The 16975-nt window shown below is 43.0% G+C and overlaps 1 protein-coding gene across 2 annotated transcripts; it reads right to left on the bottom strand.

Annotated features, from left to right (window-relative positions):
* Window positions 1-148: 148 nt before the first annotated feature.
* Window positions 149-15208, bottom strand: LOC126993071 (uncharacterized). Of its 2 annotated transcripts, none has more exons than XM_050851903.1 (10): window positions 15045-15208; window positions 10906-11035; window positions 10008-10178; window positions 9741-9914; window positions 5625-5771; window positions 4804-5058; window positions 4015-4114; window positions 3379-3465; window positions 2427-2563; window positions 149-1844 (listed from the first exon to the last, which is right to left on the bottom strand). In XM_050851903.1, exons 2-10 carry the CDS (start codon window positions 11026-11028, stop codon window positions 1731-1733), a joined length of 1308 nt encoding a protein of 435 aa, XP_050707860.1. In that variant the 5' UTR covers window positions 11029-11035; window positions 15045-15208; the 3' UTR covers window positions 149-1730. The 2 variants fall into 2 exon arrangements, with proteins under 2 accessions (XP_050707860.1, XP_050707861.1); XM_050851904.1 differs by lacking the exon at window positions 15045-15208 and adding an exon at window positions 14872-14951.
* Window positions 15209-16975: the final 1767 nt, after the last annotated feature.

Below are 16975 nucleotides of genomic sequence, written 5' to 3'. Positions count from 1 at the left end.
AAGGTTGAAAACCTGACCATCCTAGTATTTTCCGTAATCAAGCTGGCAGTGCCAAAATTATCCCTAAGGCAAAATTTCTCCATCCAACATCCCTAAGTTGGTAAAAATCAGCTCAGTTTGCACATAATATTATTTTGTAAATAACATATAAGACTTTGAAAGTATATTTCTCAAAATGTGACATGTTTAACTTACAAGCTTCAAAAACTCAAAAACTATTAGACCTAAAACACTGGTTGAGTTTTGTTTGAAAGTGTGTTAAATTCTGACTTTTTTAATTGAAGATAATTTCCCTACCAGCCTCAGTTTGAAAGTTATGGGTCTAAACCAAGCTTGTTAGGGTCATTGACATTTTAAAAGGCCATAACATCAAGACCTGAACAGATTTAAGATATTTTCAATATATTTAATCTATGTTTCACATTGTTTCCAATGAGAACTCAACCAATAACACACTTCACATTGTTTCCATAGAGAACTTATCCAATAATGTAGGTCTGATGGTCTTGGAGGAGAAGGGTTCCAAATAAAAAGCTTAACATTAGGGATAAACCCTAATTATTGGTTCTAATTCCAGTACTAATTGACCTTTTTTCAATTGCAAGCACTTAATAGCAGTCACTCCTCTCAAGGGAGCTGATGAGGTGTCCCTCTTGATGGGTGTTCCAAAGCTTGCACATGGAGGCTACTGTGATGTACCATTAACTCTGTTTCCACGCTGGCCCCGCCCCACTTCCATCAACACTATCACACAGCAGCACACATTCTACTTCAAACCACAAGGAACAAAACCTTTGGGCTAGTGGGTGACCTGAGTGCATCCAAGGATGAGAGACATTAACAATGTACCAGTGTCTGACTTCTGACCTACATGCAAACACACCATTGAATGGTATAGAAAATGTAAAGAATGCAAGGAATAAAATGTAGGAGCAGTCATACTATGCAGATTAGAGCATTTATCAATCAGGATACCACTCAGTGCTGTGCTTAGATTTGGGTCAGGAGTCAGAGACGACACCTGATGCATAGCTAGAACACGGCTCACCCGCAGCCTGTGTTGTGGTGTGCGTGCTGCTGTGTGATATTTTCACCTCTATAACCAGTAATTGTAAGGGTTGGCTTTGATGGATTTGATGACATGTTGATGGAACTGGGTGAGGACGAGAAGCAATAGTGGCAAGAAGCATGCAGCCATCGGTTGATGCCACAGTGGTTGTCATGCACAAGCCTTAGAACAATTGTCATACCAAACACCTTATTAACACCTTTAAGGTGTGTTGAAACCTCATGTCATTCAGACACCAATTTCTTTTACTTCAGGGAAAAAAAAAAAAAAAAAAAAAAAAAAAAATAAAGGAGGGAGGGGTTCATATGGGAAAACAATGGTATCAGTCCACCAGTTGAGGCATCCAATATCCCTTTGTGCACGTGTCCTTGGCTGTGACCAGGATGCAAGTCTGATGACTATGCCATCAAAATGGCAGCAAATAAATGCCATCCAAGATGCTGGCACATGCTTCCTTCCAGGAAGTAATCCAAACATTGTAGAAACTTGGTATCTATTTTGACTTGCTGTTATTATAGAAAAGAATTGGAAATCACTATTGGGGAGATCTTGCTGTATGTATGCACACATGTGCACGGACATGTGTGCATAGGCACACTAATAACACACACACTGCCTCTGTTGTACGCTACTCCACGGAGCTACCCTAGCTGTCCACGTCCTACAGAGGCTGTCGGGGCCGAGGAAGGTCCCCAAACAGATCAACGGAGGTGGTGTGGACACTGCGGGCGAGTGCTTTAATGGAGGCTGCCATCTGCTGGACATCACTGGGTCTCTGTTAAACGACACAGGATATCCATCACATCACCTCGGACAATCTGAGGCCTGTGACGCCAAGCACACTTGCACCTATTCATATATGCATGTATGCAAACATGTATACAAACACATGCTTACAGAGCAATGCAAGCTTGACTCAATACTTTGTTTACTATAATTATAAAATATCCTGAGGCATGAGCATTTACACAAGTTTTCATGTTCCACTGCATGTTGTAAGAGAAAACTAAAAGGAATGTAGTTGCTGTAATACAGAAGGATGAGGTCAAGGGCTGAACTGTAGTTGCTTAGAAGAATTCTAAAAAATTGTTTGTTTGATTTTTGGGGGCCTTCCCACTGTACCTTTGCTGAAAATTGGACCATTGATGATAATGAAAATTACAGAAGATACTCTAAAACACAGACAGACAGGCAGACAGATAGATAGATAGACAATCACACACACACACACACACACACATGTCGGGCAGTGGGCAAACACCACCTCCACATCAGTCGTGTGTAGAGCAAGGAGGATAAATGAATAAGAGATGAGCAAGGTGGAGGGGAGTGATGTGTTTAATGCTGAGTAACTAACCTCCACCACATGGTCATCGGGCATGGGCTTGGGCCGCGCCGCTGGCCACATGGGGACGCTGACCGGTACAGACTTGGCCAGATCCCTCATGGAGTCGTGGTCACCAGAGATCTGTGAGTCCTCGCCAAAGGTGGAGTCTAGGGGAGAGGTGGTCATGTTAATTTTTTACCACTAGGAAAAGTTAAAGCACACTAAGCTGCACATGGCCTTGGTGTTCATCTCTGTCTCACTGGGCCTCCTGACTTGGCTCACTTAACATTTTTTTTATTTACAACAAAGGAGACAGCTCAAGGGTACAAAAAAAGGAAACAATAATAAAAAAAAGCCCGCTACTCGCTGCTCCTAAAAAAAAAAAAAAAAAAAAAAAAAAATAATCAAGAGGTGGCCATGGCAGTGTTCACCCATATACTCAAAAGTTACTCCTTGCCTGTGAGCCTTGGAAAAATAAAAGTACTAGCTGCAAAAAATGAAATCAATCCAACCTATGGCACTCACCTTATCACCAATCCCAATACAAATGTAAAGCATGCATGTTACTCATATACTTTTATTTTTATGTCTTTCTGTTAATTTCATTCACCTAATTTTGTGAGTGTTCCACAGTTTTTCAATGCTTGCCTTTCATCATGTCATTACACAACCTCTTAGGGCTGCGTTCACAGTCGTTTTGTTTGTTTTGATCGTTACCAATGGCGGCGATCGACACTATAGTAGTTCCACGCAAAACTGGACGATGGGGTAGTGGTGGCTACGGGGTTAGCCTAGCCCCGCACCTTGCCACACACTCTCAACACCTCTCGCTTCCTCCGCAGCCGCCACTACTCCAAAGGCCAGTTTCACACGTCGATCGCCGCCATTGGTAACGATCAAAACAAACGAAGTGACTGTGAAAGCGGCCCTTAGACTCACAGCACTAGCGTAACAATCAGCCCTGGACAGGAGCAACACTCACCATCCGAGTCATCCTCATCATCAGAGTGGTACGAAGGGTGACTGGGTGCGGCACTGCCCTCCATCATACCCTCCATGTCAAACAATCCTGCAACACAAGGACATAGTGGTGGTGACTCTCCCCATAGGCACACTGATAATAACATCACTGTGGTCCTGTTTTCTACTATTCAAAGGGGACTATATAAAAGAGAGATAAAAACTTTAGTAAGAGAAGGAATGATTGTATAAATTTAATCACATGGAACATTTGAACTCTTCTCTGTTTAAATAATATCATATGACTCCTGTATTCAACACCTCTCCCACACTGTCTCATTTGTAACTCTGCTAGTTCTACCCTTGTCACAGGTGTTCCTTGGTAGGTTTCTTTCCATTGCTCAAACCCTGTATATTTTCTTAAGCACAGTTAGTATCAAGTTCTATCATGTATACTTTCTGAAAATCCTCAGCACTTTGTATTCCCAGCAATTTTTCTTCCTCAATACTCTATTTAAGGCATTCCAAAACATGTGACCAAACCCTAAACATTACATCAATAAGTTTAAGCATATAAACTAAAATGAAAATAAAAGCAACAAAAAAATCTACAGTACTTCAGGTTTTGCTTCTAACACCTAAATCACAAGTGTCACACCTTCCACGTCAAGGGATTGAGCCACCCGGCTGCCACCCTGAGGCTTCTTGGCGCGTGGCACTGCCACTGACGATGACAGCCGCATGTTGTGCATTCCAGCCTGTGGAAAGAGCAGCGTCAGAATCAATATTAAGAATCAGACAGACACAAATGAAAGTTATATGCGGATGACACAATCCTTATAGTTAAATAATTGGAGTCGAAACTGGTATTTTGGAAGCTTCAGCAGGGTGTGAGTACAATGCCATGAAAGACTATGTGGGAAAATCTGTATTTCTGATAGGTAGTGCAAAATATTAAAGCAAGCTGTGACATGATAATAAAGAGTGGGGTCCTTAAAGAGGTGGCATTATACCACACTCAAAATGAAGTTTTCCCTTTGTGTTGGAGCTCAGAAGGCAAACATAAAATTAGTACTCCATCAAGGAAACAGCCATGTATACAATTTTTCTGAAGAGATCTTTAGCACATATCTTGCGGCTGGCAGCAACCCCGCCGCCACGATGTTACGATGATTTGAATATGAATATCTCCAGTTTGCCGGTAGCCACCAGACAAAGAAGAGGTGGGTGTTATGGGTCAGATTGCATGGTATGTGTTAACCATTGTCAGGTACATTTTTTTAGGGTGCCAGCAGTCAAACCCAGACCATATATATATGTTATTTACCACACCTAAAATCTCCACATATATTTTCATCATATACTATCTAAGAGGAGGGAGTCTGCCTTCATAATGCATTAGTCTATCAGGCTGTCCACATACACAAGAGGGGGCATCAAGACTCACCGTGATTCCCTGGGTGTGGTTCATGCTCATGGGCTGTGAGGGTCCCCGGCCCTGCAGACTGACCAGCGGTGGCAGCCCTGCGTCAGGGTCATCCGGCAGGCCCGTCACATCATCACTGTAACGGTCGTCCAGGTCGCCCGGCTGCATGACTGAGCTGAACCCGTCGCCAGACCTCAACTGCTGTTGCTGTGACCCTCTTGCTCCATCCATGTCGAAGCCCAGGATGTCATCATCAGACTGCGAGCGCATGTTGGCCTGAAACAAAACACGATAAACAATCAATGTGGAAGAAGGACTAGGTATGCTTTGCAAGAGACTGCTTCACTTATACATATGGTGCTACCTATGACAATGAGAGATGGAGAGAGTAATTTATCAAAGGCTTTCTCCACATCTACGTACACACAATCCACCCTCCATTTCCTATAGCACACCACTCACCTTTGGATAGTAACTATATAAATTAGAGACAAATAATCTTTCTCTTTGAATCCAAACTAGTTTTCAGACAAAATACCTATCACCTTCAGATACTTGGTTCATATTTTTTTTTTTTTTTTTTTTTTTCGTGTGTGTGTGTGTGTGTGTGTGTGTGTGTGTGTGTGTGTTTAGGAGCAGCGAGTAGCGGGCTTTTTTTTATTATTGTTTCCTTTTTTTGTGCCCTTGAGCTGTCTCCTTTGTTGTAAAAAAAAAAAAAAAAAAAAAAAAAAAACTTGGTAGGAAATGTTCATTACACTATATTCATAGAAATATAAAAGAAAGACAAAACTGGGCAGACAGGAACTTGAGGCAAATAGGCAGTGGTGGCTGGGTGGTCTGACCTGCATGTTTGTGATGAGCTGCATAACAGTCTGTCGGTCCTTGCGGGCACGGAGGGTCAGGGCCTGGAGGAGTGCCTGCTGCTGCTTGGTATAGGACTGGATGTTGGCTTCCACTTGTGACTGTGCCTTCTTCAGGAACCGTGACAACTGGAACAAGTGTATGGGAACTCATCAATCTGTTAACACTTCAGAGGTCCTCAATGAAGGGGCTGAAGTGAAGCTTTTGGATATACCTTACAGTACTAACATGAACACAACTGCTTATAAACACAGAAGGGCACACAATTCCCAAGCTTCCTACTATGCATTTCAGACCCGATGTGACATCGTTTTTCGGGAATATCTTGAAGGCTATTCGTCGGACAGCAATGACATTCTAACACAATGTTATCAACAGCCCGCCGTAATTTATGGTGTTATAGGAGAGAGTCAAATTTATATACTTTATGAGTTTACTCTTACGATTTTAAGCTGTAGTCAGTGAGGACACAAAATCCTGAGCAAAGGTTCGGATAAGTCGCCTTACCCCCCTCCCTCTCCTTCATCACTTCCCTCCTTCTCCCACAAACAAGCGTCCCCCTCCCTCCCACACTCATCCTTCTATCACCCTCCCAATCCCTCCCTCCTCTCTCTCTCTCTCTCTCTCTCTCTCTCTCTCTCTCTCTCTCTCTCTCTCTCTCTCTCTCTCTCTCTCGAGGTTGATACATCTTGGTATGATAAAATGCTTCAAGTGTTTCAAATGTTTCAAATCTCTCTCTCTCTCTCTCTCTCTCTCTCTCTCTCTCTCTCTCTCTCTCTCTCTCTCTCTCTCTCTCTCTCTCTCTCTCTCTCTCTCTCTCTCTCTCTCTCTCTCTCCTGACTTCCCTAACACCGTGGTTTGTCGCTGTGTACTGAAGACGCTACAATCTTGCTGGCCATGACGAGTATACTGAGATGCCCCAACAGGTGCAAAAAAGTGATTGCACTCAGGCTTTTTACTATGTTCGACCAAGAGAGGAAAGCCGGCACACTGAAAATAAGTCTTAACAGGTAATTATTACACATAACTTTATAATTATGTGTAGTCTTATTATTGTTTTTTTTTTGGGATATTTATATCATGACTGTCATAAAACCCAGTTGAGTAATCGTAAGTAATCGGTCTTTTCCCGTACTTTATTTTACACTTCTGTCTTCCCCATAGGCCGTATGAGCGTGTGGCTAAAGTGCTGGGTGAGACCACACATGCAGTTCGAGTGATGGTGCAACGCTACAGGCACTCCACGCAACACTCACCACCTGAGACATCTGGCACTCATGCCATTCCACCATTGGACTCCACGACATCCTCCACTACACAACCTGTTTTTGACAGCTTCACGATTGGAGCTGTTCGGCGTTTTTTGCATGCAAAGTTTGCTGCAAAAGGAAACTTCACTATTGCCACCCTCACGGAAGAATTAAGGAAGGCTGATATTATACCCAGTGAGACCTCCGGGACGACGGTATGGCGAGTGTTGTACAGCATGGGGTTCAGGTATAGAGTATCACAGAGAAAAATGTATGTACGAAAAGAGTCCCTTGACATTGTATGCCGCCGCATTGAAGCTCTTCGGTCGCTGAAGCATTACCGACGGAAAGGAAGACAGGTGGTGTACGTGGATGAAACGTGGTTCACCACAAGGATGTCACACAACAGGGAGTGGGTGGACACAACACAACCTGTAACCAGTGCGACCTATAGTCGTCAGGTGCCACCTGGTGAAGGGGAGCGGTTTGTGGTGGTAGCAGGTGGCACTGTCAAAGGTTTTGTGGACGATTCTTTCCTATGTTTCCCTGCAAAGACAAAAACTGGTGACTATCACGGGGAAATGAATGGCAGCCTTTTTATCAAGTGGCTCACAGCTCATCTTTTACCAGTACTGGATGAGCCATCAGTTATAGTGTTAGACAATGCTCCCTATCACAGCCAGCTGACGGAGGAGTCTCGCTGCCCCACCACCGCCACCAACAAAGCTGGTCTTGTACAATGGTTGGAGGAAAGAAACATTCCTTCTCACCTCACGCTACTCGCCCGAACTGCTGCGAATATGCCATGAAAACAGACCAAAGCCACAGTATTCAGTAGATAATCTCATCAGAGAATGGGGTCACGAAGTGGTCCGACTTCCACCAGCCCACCCTGAACTTAATGCTATTGAACAGGTGTGGGGGTGTATGAAGAAGTATGTCCGCTCGTCAATGCAACGCTTTACTCGTGCCAGCTTAAGGACCAAGATAGAAGAAGCAAGGCTGTGCGCAAACACGAAAATTTGGGAAGGTGCTGTTCGACGAGCCATGAGGTTTGAGGAGGATTATTGGTCCTCTGATAATATCCATGACTGTGTGGAACCCGTCATTGTTACTTTTGACGGTGATGATGAGGATGATATGCTCCTTGACACTGACACTGATGACGATTAAAATGACATCCATGTATTCCTGTGTGTATAATTACCCATTCATTTTATGACTGATATAAATTATTTTACAATTTTAGTGACACTTGAGTTGTACAAGGATTTTGCTAATTGTCCATTCTATCTCATCACAGCATATGACCAATCGAATAACAGATGCAGGAAAACAACCAAACACATAGTAATGTGCAATGTATTTATATATTTTAATGTGTTGTGCAATTCAGAGAGAGAGAGAGAGAGAGAGAGAGAGAGAGAGAGAGAGAGAGAGAGAGAGAGAGAGAGAGAGAGAGAGAGAGAGAGAGAGAGAGAGAGAGAGAGAGAGAGAGAGAGAGAGAGAGAGAGAGAGAGAGAGAGAGAGAGAGAGAGAGAGAGAGAGAGAGAGAGAGAGAGAGAGAGAGAGAGAGAGAGAGAGAGAGAGAGAGAGAGAGAGAGAGAGAGAGAGAGAGAGAGAGAGAGAGAGAGAGAGAGAGAGAGAGAGAGAGAGAGAGAGAGAGAGAGAGAGAGAGAGAGAGAGAGAGAGAGAGAGAGAGAGAGAGAGAGAGAGAGAGAGAGAGAGAGAGAGAGAGAGAGAGAGAGAGAGAGAGAGAGAGAGAGAGAGAGAGAGAGAGAGAGAGAGAGAGAGAGAGAGAGAGAGAGAGAGAGAGAGAGAGAGAGAGAGAGAGAGAGAGAGAGAGAGAGAGAGAGAGAGAGAGAGAGAGAGAGAGAGAGAGAGAGAGAGAGAGAGAGAGAGAGAGAGAGAGAGAGAGAGAGAGAGAGAGAGAGAGAGAGAGAGAGAGAGAGAGAGAGAGAGAGAGAGAGAGAGAGAGAGAGAGAGAGAGAGAGAGAGAGAGAGAGAGAGAGAGAGAGAGAGAGAGAGAGAGAGAGAGAGAGAGAGAGAGAGAGAGAGAGAGAGAGAGAGAGAGAGAGAGAGAGAGAGAGAGAGAGAGAGAGAGAGAGAGAGAGAGAGAGAGAGAGAGAGAGAGAGAGAGAGAGAGAGAGAGAGAGAGAGAGAGAGAGAGAGAGAGAGAGAGAGAGAGAGAGAGAGAGAGAGAGAGAGAGAGAGAGAGAGAGAGAGAGAGAGAGAGAGAGAGAGAGAGAGAGAGAGAGAGAGAGAGAGAGAGAGAGAGAGAGAGAGAGAGAGAGAGAGAGAGAGAGAGAGAGAGAGAGAGAGAGAGAGAGAGAGAGAGAGAGAGAGAGAGAGAGAGGGAGGGAGGGAGAGGGAGGGAGAGGGAGGAGGGGGGACATCGGAGGGGAAAGAGGAGGGAGGGATTGTGAAGGGTGATAGAAGGATGAGTGTGGGAGGGGAGGGGGACTTGTTAGTGGGAGGAGGAGGAAGATGAAGGAGAGGGAGGGGGTAAGGCGATTTATCCAACCTTTGCTCAGGATTTTGTGTCCTCACTGACTACAGCTTAAAATCGTAAGAGTAAACTCATAAAGTATATAAATTTGACTCTCTCCTATAACACCATAAATTACGGCGGGCTGTTGATAACATTGTGTTAGAATGTCATTGCTGTCCGACGAATAGCCTTCAAGATATTCCCGAAAAACGATGTCACATCGGGTCTGAAATGCATAGTAGTGATAAATAAGTGGAGGTTTGCATTAAATTTCAAAGGACAATGTAACTGAAAAGTGAAAAATGATGTAAGACAGATTTTTTCCTGTCATCCTCCCTTCCTTATCTTAAGCTTACCTGCTGCTGCACCTCACTCAGGGCAGCTTCGGTTTCTGGGGACCTATCGCCGGGGAACTCAGTGGGGGAGAGGGGAGGGGTGGGCTGGTTGTCGAGGGTGGTGGGCAGCACTAGGTTGAAAGCAGGCGAGTATCCCTCACACTTCTGGAGCATCTGGATCTTGCTGACATCACTCTGGGGGGGAGGCGTGGATAAGAGAGACCCAATGGTGGAAGTATTGAGCACTATGGAACAACCAGTCTCTCTCTCTCTCTCCCACACACTCACAATGAGTAAGGTGCTGGCCGCTACATCGCCTCCATGTCCCCGCGTGGCATGAGTCAACAGGTGGCAATTGAGGCACTCAAGAACAGTCCAGTTGCCCACACGACAGCGGCGCACCAACAGCCTCTGTCCCTCGGTTATGCCACCCAGGCCTAGGGTGACAGGACAAGCTCCCTGCACAATGGATATGAGACTTGCGTTGACTATGAACAGACTGTGTGTTAATCAAGGCACAGCCACCCTCTCCTTTCAACACATAAGGGCAAGACCAAAGAAATGTGTTACGAACATGGAGAGAATTCAAAGCAGCAACAAAACTTGTGCCAAGTTTGCAGGGCATAACCTATGAGGAGAGCTTGGAAAGAATGGGTCTGCCAACCTTGGCAGTGAGAAGAAAATGAGAACTGATTACAGTGTACAGGGGAATAAAGAAAATGGAAACACAGTCAACAGAAATGACCTGTTTTTTTTGAGATACTAGAAATACAGGTCACACAAAGAAATTGAAGAAAAGGTGCCTGAAGGGTATCTAGAAACACAGCTTTCCTCACAGATGCACAGACACCTGGAATGACCTCAAAAAGGAAATAGTTCAAGGCAAAAATATTAATGAATTTAATCCTAAACTTGATAAACTGAGCCAGTGTCGCTTGCTTCATGTCTACATGTAGGTAAATACACACACATGCACAAACACACTCATTCAGTCTTTTGTTCCATACAGATGTGTGTACTGCCATAAAGTGCTGAGACATACCACATTGAAAACAGAGAAGATTTGTTTTGGGAAGAATCTAGCTCCACCTTTTGTTACAGAACCATTAAAGAAAAGATATTTACAAGAATTTCCTGTTTTTATGAGAATCTGCAGATATGTGAGTGTGTGCACATGTATCCAAACCTTTAGGAAGAAGGGGTGCTGCCTCTCAGAGGAACTGAGATTGGGTATCCCGGCCACCAGGGACTCAGGGGACTCTTGCACATGCAGACGAATGTTTAGGCAACTGCAGGCCAACTGCACCATCGTTGTCCTGTCACATCACAGAGGGAGAGGACATCAGCAAGGGACAGAAGGAGTTCATGATGCTACTATGGAAGGGACTAAGTGCATGGTACTGGTAGGGGGAGTAAGTGCATTAACATAAGGGAATGGGTGTGTATCAAGGGGTAGCACGGAGGAAAGAATCCATGATGATTGGGTAGGAATGAGTCCACAGTGAAGTAAGGAGTGAGTCAAGCTGTAGTCTAATCAGAGAAGGGGGGTTGAAAGAGAAAAATAAGAGACTGAGGTATTGTCCTGGATTTGCATGCTTGAAAAATAGCTTAATAGCGTGTAATGACTTGACCTCCGGTGTAACTTAGCTGCAGAGGACAGAATCATTCACATTCACATGCCACACACATGGTGCCAAGTTGTGATTAAACCTCAACTCGTCAGGAGCAGCAACAACCATCGCAGTGTTCTGTTAACCCGGTAGCAGCGGGGATCATGTTTCTTAATGGTCCCTCTAAGCAAGAAAAATGAGAAAAAATCACCCCTCACACAAACCATTTCATAATATATATCAAAGCATTTGTGATCAGATTATGTATCATCTATTTTGGGGGGTTTATATCATGGCACAAATTTGGCCCGTCACTGCTACACGGTAAATCCACAAATTTGGCCCGTCGCTGCTACCGGGTTAATCCTGCATCCTCAATTAGAATTTTTGTATAAATCTTTGGCTCCATAACATATATTCTGCATTTACTTTTCTAAACTGCTATCCTTCCTATCAAACATATTTCAGGAAGTTTTATTTTTTTGTGACAACTGTACTTAGAATATTATGTTGAGTCTTTTTTGTTGATGAGTGCTGCTATTTGTAATTATCTGACTCATCATTGTGTTTATATTACTGTTACCATAATTTCTTGCCTATTCACCATCAAATATGTCTACTTATTCTCATGTTTTCTAAATTTGTTCCAGAAAATAAATATCCCATTTCTTAGAATGCATTAAAGTAATTCAATTATTTTTATATAATCTTCGTTTTATATAGACAAGGGATGTGTCACCACAAATCCTGCTTACAACACCAGTGTGGTATTAAAACATGAATATATAAAGGATATTTATCAGAATATATGAGCAAAGGTTCTAAGAAAGCCTTGTGCAATACAGAAGCCTTGCAACGCTACCACGACCGCAAGATAAGAGTGAGGCATTTGCTTTTTTTCTCTGCAATGGTGGTTCATCTGTAATAAACAAAATTTATCTGCCTTGAATGCACTAATCTTATCTATTCATTGTAATCTAATCTTTGCTCCTTTGGGGGTTAAAAAACAACCAGTTATTATTTACAATGCTTGCCTGTGCTTTCAAAACACATTATATACTCAGTCTTGCCACTGGGAGCAAAACTTCAGAAAGACTCAAAGAAACATTATAACAAATTACATGAACAGTTTTTTTTTCTGCCACTTTAGTAAAACTGTTAAAAGAAGAGACCTCCACAAGTCACTCTAATGGTATGCTCTGCCCCGTCCCCCTTCCCCACTATATTTATGCTCATAGTTAACTCACGCCAACCATGAATAGGAAAGTCAAACCGTGACCCGCATTAATCCTGCATTCAAATGGATATTCATGTGTCTTGCATCGTTCTTTAAGTATGCTCTTGCCTAATATCGCTTTAGGCCACTAAGCAGCAGATGAATGTATATTTGTAACTTATTTACTACTGGGGGTTCCACTTCCTCAACCCCTCAAAGTTCCAATGATTCCAGTTGTGTTGTTCAAGTGTCAATTATCTGTATTTGTTAAAGAACTCTGGGGTGGTAACAAAAAATAAAGGCATGTCTTTATATTTAACAATTCCCACTTTAACAACCATGTATCAGCTCTTGCAGTTTTATTTTGTGCCTATGTGGTTTAGTGGTTAGCACACCTAGCTACGAATCTGTGGGCCTGAGTTCAAATCCCGGTCTGGGCAATCTGCTCAGTCAATGCTCAGCTCACCCTTGCTTTTGAACTAGTCAATAATGGGTGTCCGGGGAGGGTAAACTATGGTATTCTGTTTGTTATATGTACTTGCCCTGTGTTTTGGGGTAATGGACTCAAGGGTCAATGAGATGGAGATGAGCAGTGAGGCCACACGTGTATAAACCCACTTTACCTTAACATACTACAGAGGCATAAGACCCATTCAGTCAAGTAACATAGTATCAGTGACTCTTATTAGCTATGACATGGCTGGTAAGGGCTGACGAGGCAGGGCACACTGACAAATTTAACTAGGGTAGGTGTGTCCTCTCAGTTATACAAGATAAGTAAACTTGACCAAACCAGTTCTTAATCTGCTCATGATATTCACTATACTCTGTCAGTCCTTGAAGTTTTCAGTGCCCAAGTAAACAACAAATGACTGAATGTATATCTCACTTTCATTTCTCAATACTCCGTGATGCGTTCTTTTTTTTAATCACTTAGAGGACCTGTTCCACTAATGTCCAACACTTTTTTCTGATGTTTCACTATAAAATTCATCTTCCTTCAGAGCTATTACTGTTGCACATACTAGTTCATTTCTGCAAAAGTTTCTCTTCCTTCACTTTAAACTCACTGCACCTGGTCGTTGCAAGTCATTGTCCGAATACAAGAGGGGAAGTTCTCAGTGTGCAGAGCCCCGCCCCCCCCCATATGTTCAGATATAATTGCTAGATTAGTGTCGAAAAATGCTTGTGATTAGTTAGTAGAGCTGTCATCCGCTATTGTGAGTTAGGTCCTTAGATATATAATTGTTAACCATTTTGTCTTTTTACAGTAAAAAAAAAAACAGCTCAAGGGCAATTAACAAAGAAAAATCAAAAAATCCCCACTAAACACTACTCCTGAAAGAGCGAACAGGAGTGGCTAGAGGAGAGGTCAGTATCCCAGGCCTATGTTATGAGCCACTAGGTTAACATGAAGGTAGAGTGGGCAGCCTGCAAGAGTTATGTAACACTGAATGAGGTGTGGTTAGGTTAGGTTATTTAAATATTACATGTTAGGTTTGGTAGATTTAGTTAGTCTTGATGAATTACTTTAGTTGAGGGATGTTCTATTACATGACTGTCTATTGTTCTCAGACTTCAGTGACCTCTGGGAACACAGCCACAGCGAACGTGCATATTGAGAGCATGCATATAAACATTACAATCATCTCTCTCTCTGACAATGTGACAAAATAAAACAGAGCAGAATATCAAGGTATTCACATTTATACTTGCCCACTAACACACACACACACACACACATACGCAACTATGTAATTACACACTCACATAGTTAAACACACACACACACACACACACACACACACACACACACACACACACACACACTACTAGGTAAACACACACACACACACACACACTACTAGGTAAACACACACACACACAACAACAAACACACACACACACACACACACATACACTAATAGTTAAACACACACACACACACACACACACACACACACCCACACACACAAAAACATACACTACTACTTAAACACACACACACACACACACACACACACACATACACTACTAGGTAAACACACACACACACACACACACACATACACTACTAGGTAAACACACACACACACACACACACACACACACACACATACACTACTAGGTAAACACACACACACACACACACACACACGTATATACACACAAAGGTAAATACACATACACAAGATAAGACATGTGTATTTACAACTAGGTAAATACACACACAGGTATACACACATAGGTAAATACACATACACACACAAAAAAACTATACACACACAAGATAAGACGTAGCAAAGACTAACAAAACCCCCTTCACCTCTTCTTCCTCGTCCTTGAGCAACACACACTCGTAGGAAACTATTGCAACATGCACACCAGCGCCATGCAACACTGCCCCCCCCATGGCTGCACACCTCGCCCCTCACCCATTCCCCCTCTGTCACCCCCCCGCCCCCCCCCAGCACGCCTCCCCCCGGGGTAATGGCTCACCGGCGTGTAGGTCCCTCCTCCTCCAGCAGCCGATGCCGCCACACTGACTCGAGGGGTTGCCAAGGTAGATTATTGTACCTGCTGAGAAAGGTACCAACTCGTGTAATATAAAACGTATTATCGTACCACACCAAGGACTAGTGCTCTGCCATACCTTCGTTCCGTCTCACTCCTATTCAAGTTCTTTTAGCTGTAGTGGAAGCTTAATTTTTCTTTCAGGGAAGGGGTTGGGGGGTAATTATAAGGTGGATTACATTAGCGCGCCAGTAGAGGCCTATATCTCACTTCCTACCTTCCGAATTTTATATAGGCATACTCCTTTGGGATTGTCATACATATTGTGTCTTATATTAAATAATCTTCAAACCTCCCAGAAAATCATTTGAATGAATGTGAATTTAAAACAAGCTTGAATATCAATCAGCGTGGCCGCGTGAGGCTGACTGACCCCTCTGGCGAAATATCGAAACACTACATATATAGGAGGTCGAGGGGGGCGATCGACGTCCCCCGATGGGATGTTGTACACATTCACCCTTCTATTAGTGACCCTAAGGGAGGTCGAGGAAGGTGAAGTCCTCCAAAGATACAAAACCTGTTGCATTTTAACTGATTGTTGTACCCGAGAAAATGTACCAAAAAACGTACCAGGTCAAGGAACTATTATTGTCCTACTTTCCTTCACCTTCAATCGCCTCTTTTCATCGTCACGTATTTGTTCCAACGCAGCACTGGAATCATCGTACCAAATAGTATCTCGATCAAGTGTACTCACGACAGGCAAAATTACCCCTTTCTAGTACCCAAAACGGCAACCCTCGCGCTGAAATTGATGTGTGAGCGCGCCGCACGTATAGCTCCTTTATATATGTCACGTTATATAAATGGGCAGCGCTTATTTCCACCACATGCCATTACTGGATTTTATTGGCCATCATTACACGGAAAGATAATGGCACTATATGCGGCTCCTCCTATAATTAAGTATGTCAGGTATTTTTATCCCCTTGTACGACGATGTTTTATTGTCAACGTACGATGATGACGTAAAATGTTGATTATATAAAGGAATCATTGCTATTTCCAAGCACAAACCTATTCGAACATGCGTAAAATCGCGTAAAAACACAAGTAATTAACATTATGCGTCTAAAATACCAAGTTTTTCTATATTTTAAGTTTTGGGTGAGTGGGTATATACTCTAATCTAGGTTATTTGCATACCTGTGGCCATATATATAGGTCTCAGAGGATTCATTAACACCCTATAACAATAAAAAAGGTTATATATTGGGTCCATAATCGACATATTTGACCCCTGCGCGCTGAACATCGGCCGGGGTCATGGGGTTCATTATGCCCCACTTAATAAATTGAATCCTTCAGTGAACAATATAAGGGATCACAAGGTTCATTATGACGTATTTGAACCATCTGACCAACACTATAGCCTGTGTTAAACAATGTTAGAGGTCATAGGATTTATTTTAACCCTCAGAGAACAATACTAATTTAATTAAACGGCTCGATCATAGAGTTCATTATGGCCCAGTGGATACCTATGTGAAACGATATTAGGAATCATGGGGTTCATTATGGCTTATTTGAATCCTCTGATGAATAATATAGCAGGGGTTGTACAGTTCGTTATGAGTTTTACGATATGTAACTTGAGCCGACGTTTTAGCTAGGGGTCATTAGGTTCATTATATGGCCACTCCCTTGCTATATTGAACAATGGATTGAGGTCACACGGTTTATTACGACGTATTTGAGGCATGAATAGTAGCATTGATCTGGTTGGTTATGAGTAAATAATGAATTGAACCTCCACACACTGTTCACGCCCCCCCCACCCCCACCCCCACCCCCCAAAAAAAACACCTCCGAGAATCTTTAGTGTCATATATCTTGTCACAAACCATTCCTTA

The sequence above is a fragment of the Eriocheir sinensis genome, unplaced genomic scaffold, assembly GCF_024679095.1.
Source record: "Eriocheir sinensis breed Jianghai 21 unplaced genomic scaffold, ASM2467909v1 Scaffold554, whole genome shotgun sequence".
Classification (NCBI taxonomy): domain Eukaryota; kingdom Metazoa; phylum Arthropoda; class Malacostraca; order Decapoda; family Varunidae; genus Eriocheir; species Eriocheir sinensis.
Note: the sequence above shows the minus strand (reverse complement) of the source record. Positions and strands in the feature narration are given on the sequence as shown.

Coding starts and splice junctions, on each gene's coding strand:
- LOC126993071 (XM_050851903.1), bottom strand. CDS start 11,028: ATGGTGCAGTTGGCCTGCAGTTGCCTAAACATTCGTCTGCATGTGCAA. Junction 10,179..10,905: donor AGCACCCCTTCTTCCTAAAG/GTTTGGATACAT, acceptor TCCATTGTGCAG/GGAGCTTGTCCTGTCACCCT. Junction 1,845..2,426: donor CCGATGACCATGTGGTGGAG/GTTAGTTACTCA, acceptor GTCGTTTAACAG/AGACCCAGTGATGTCCAGCA.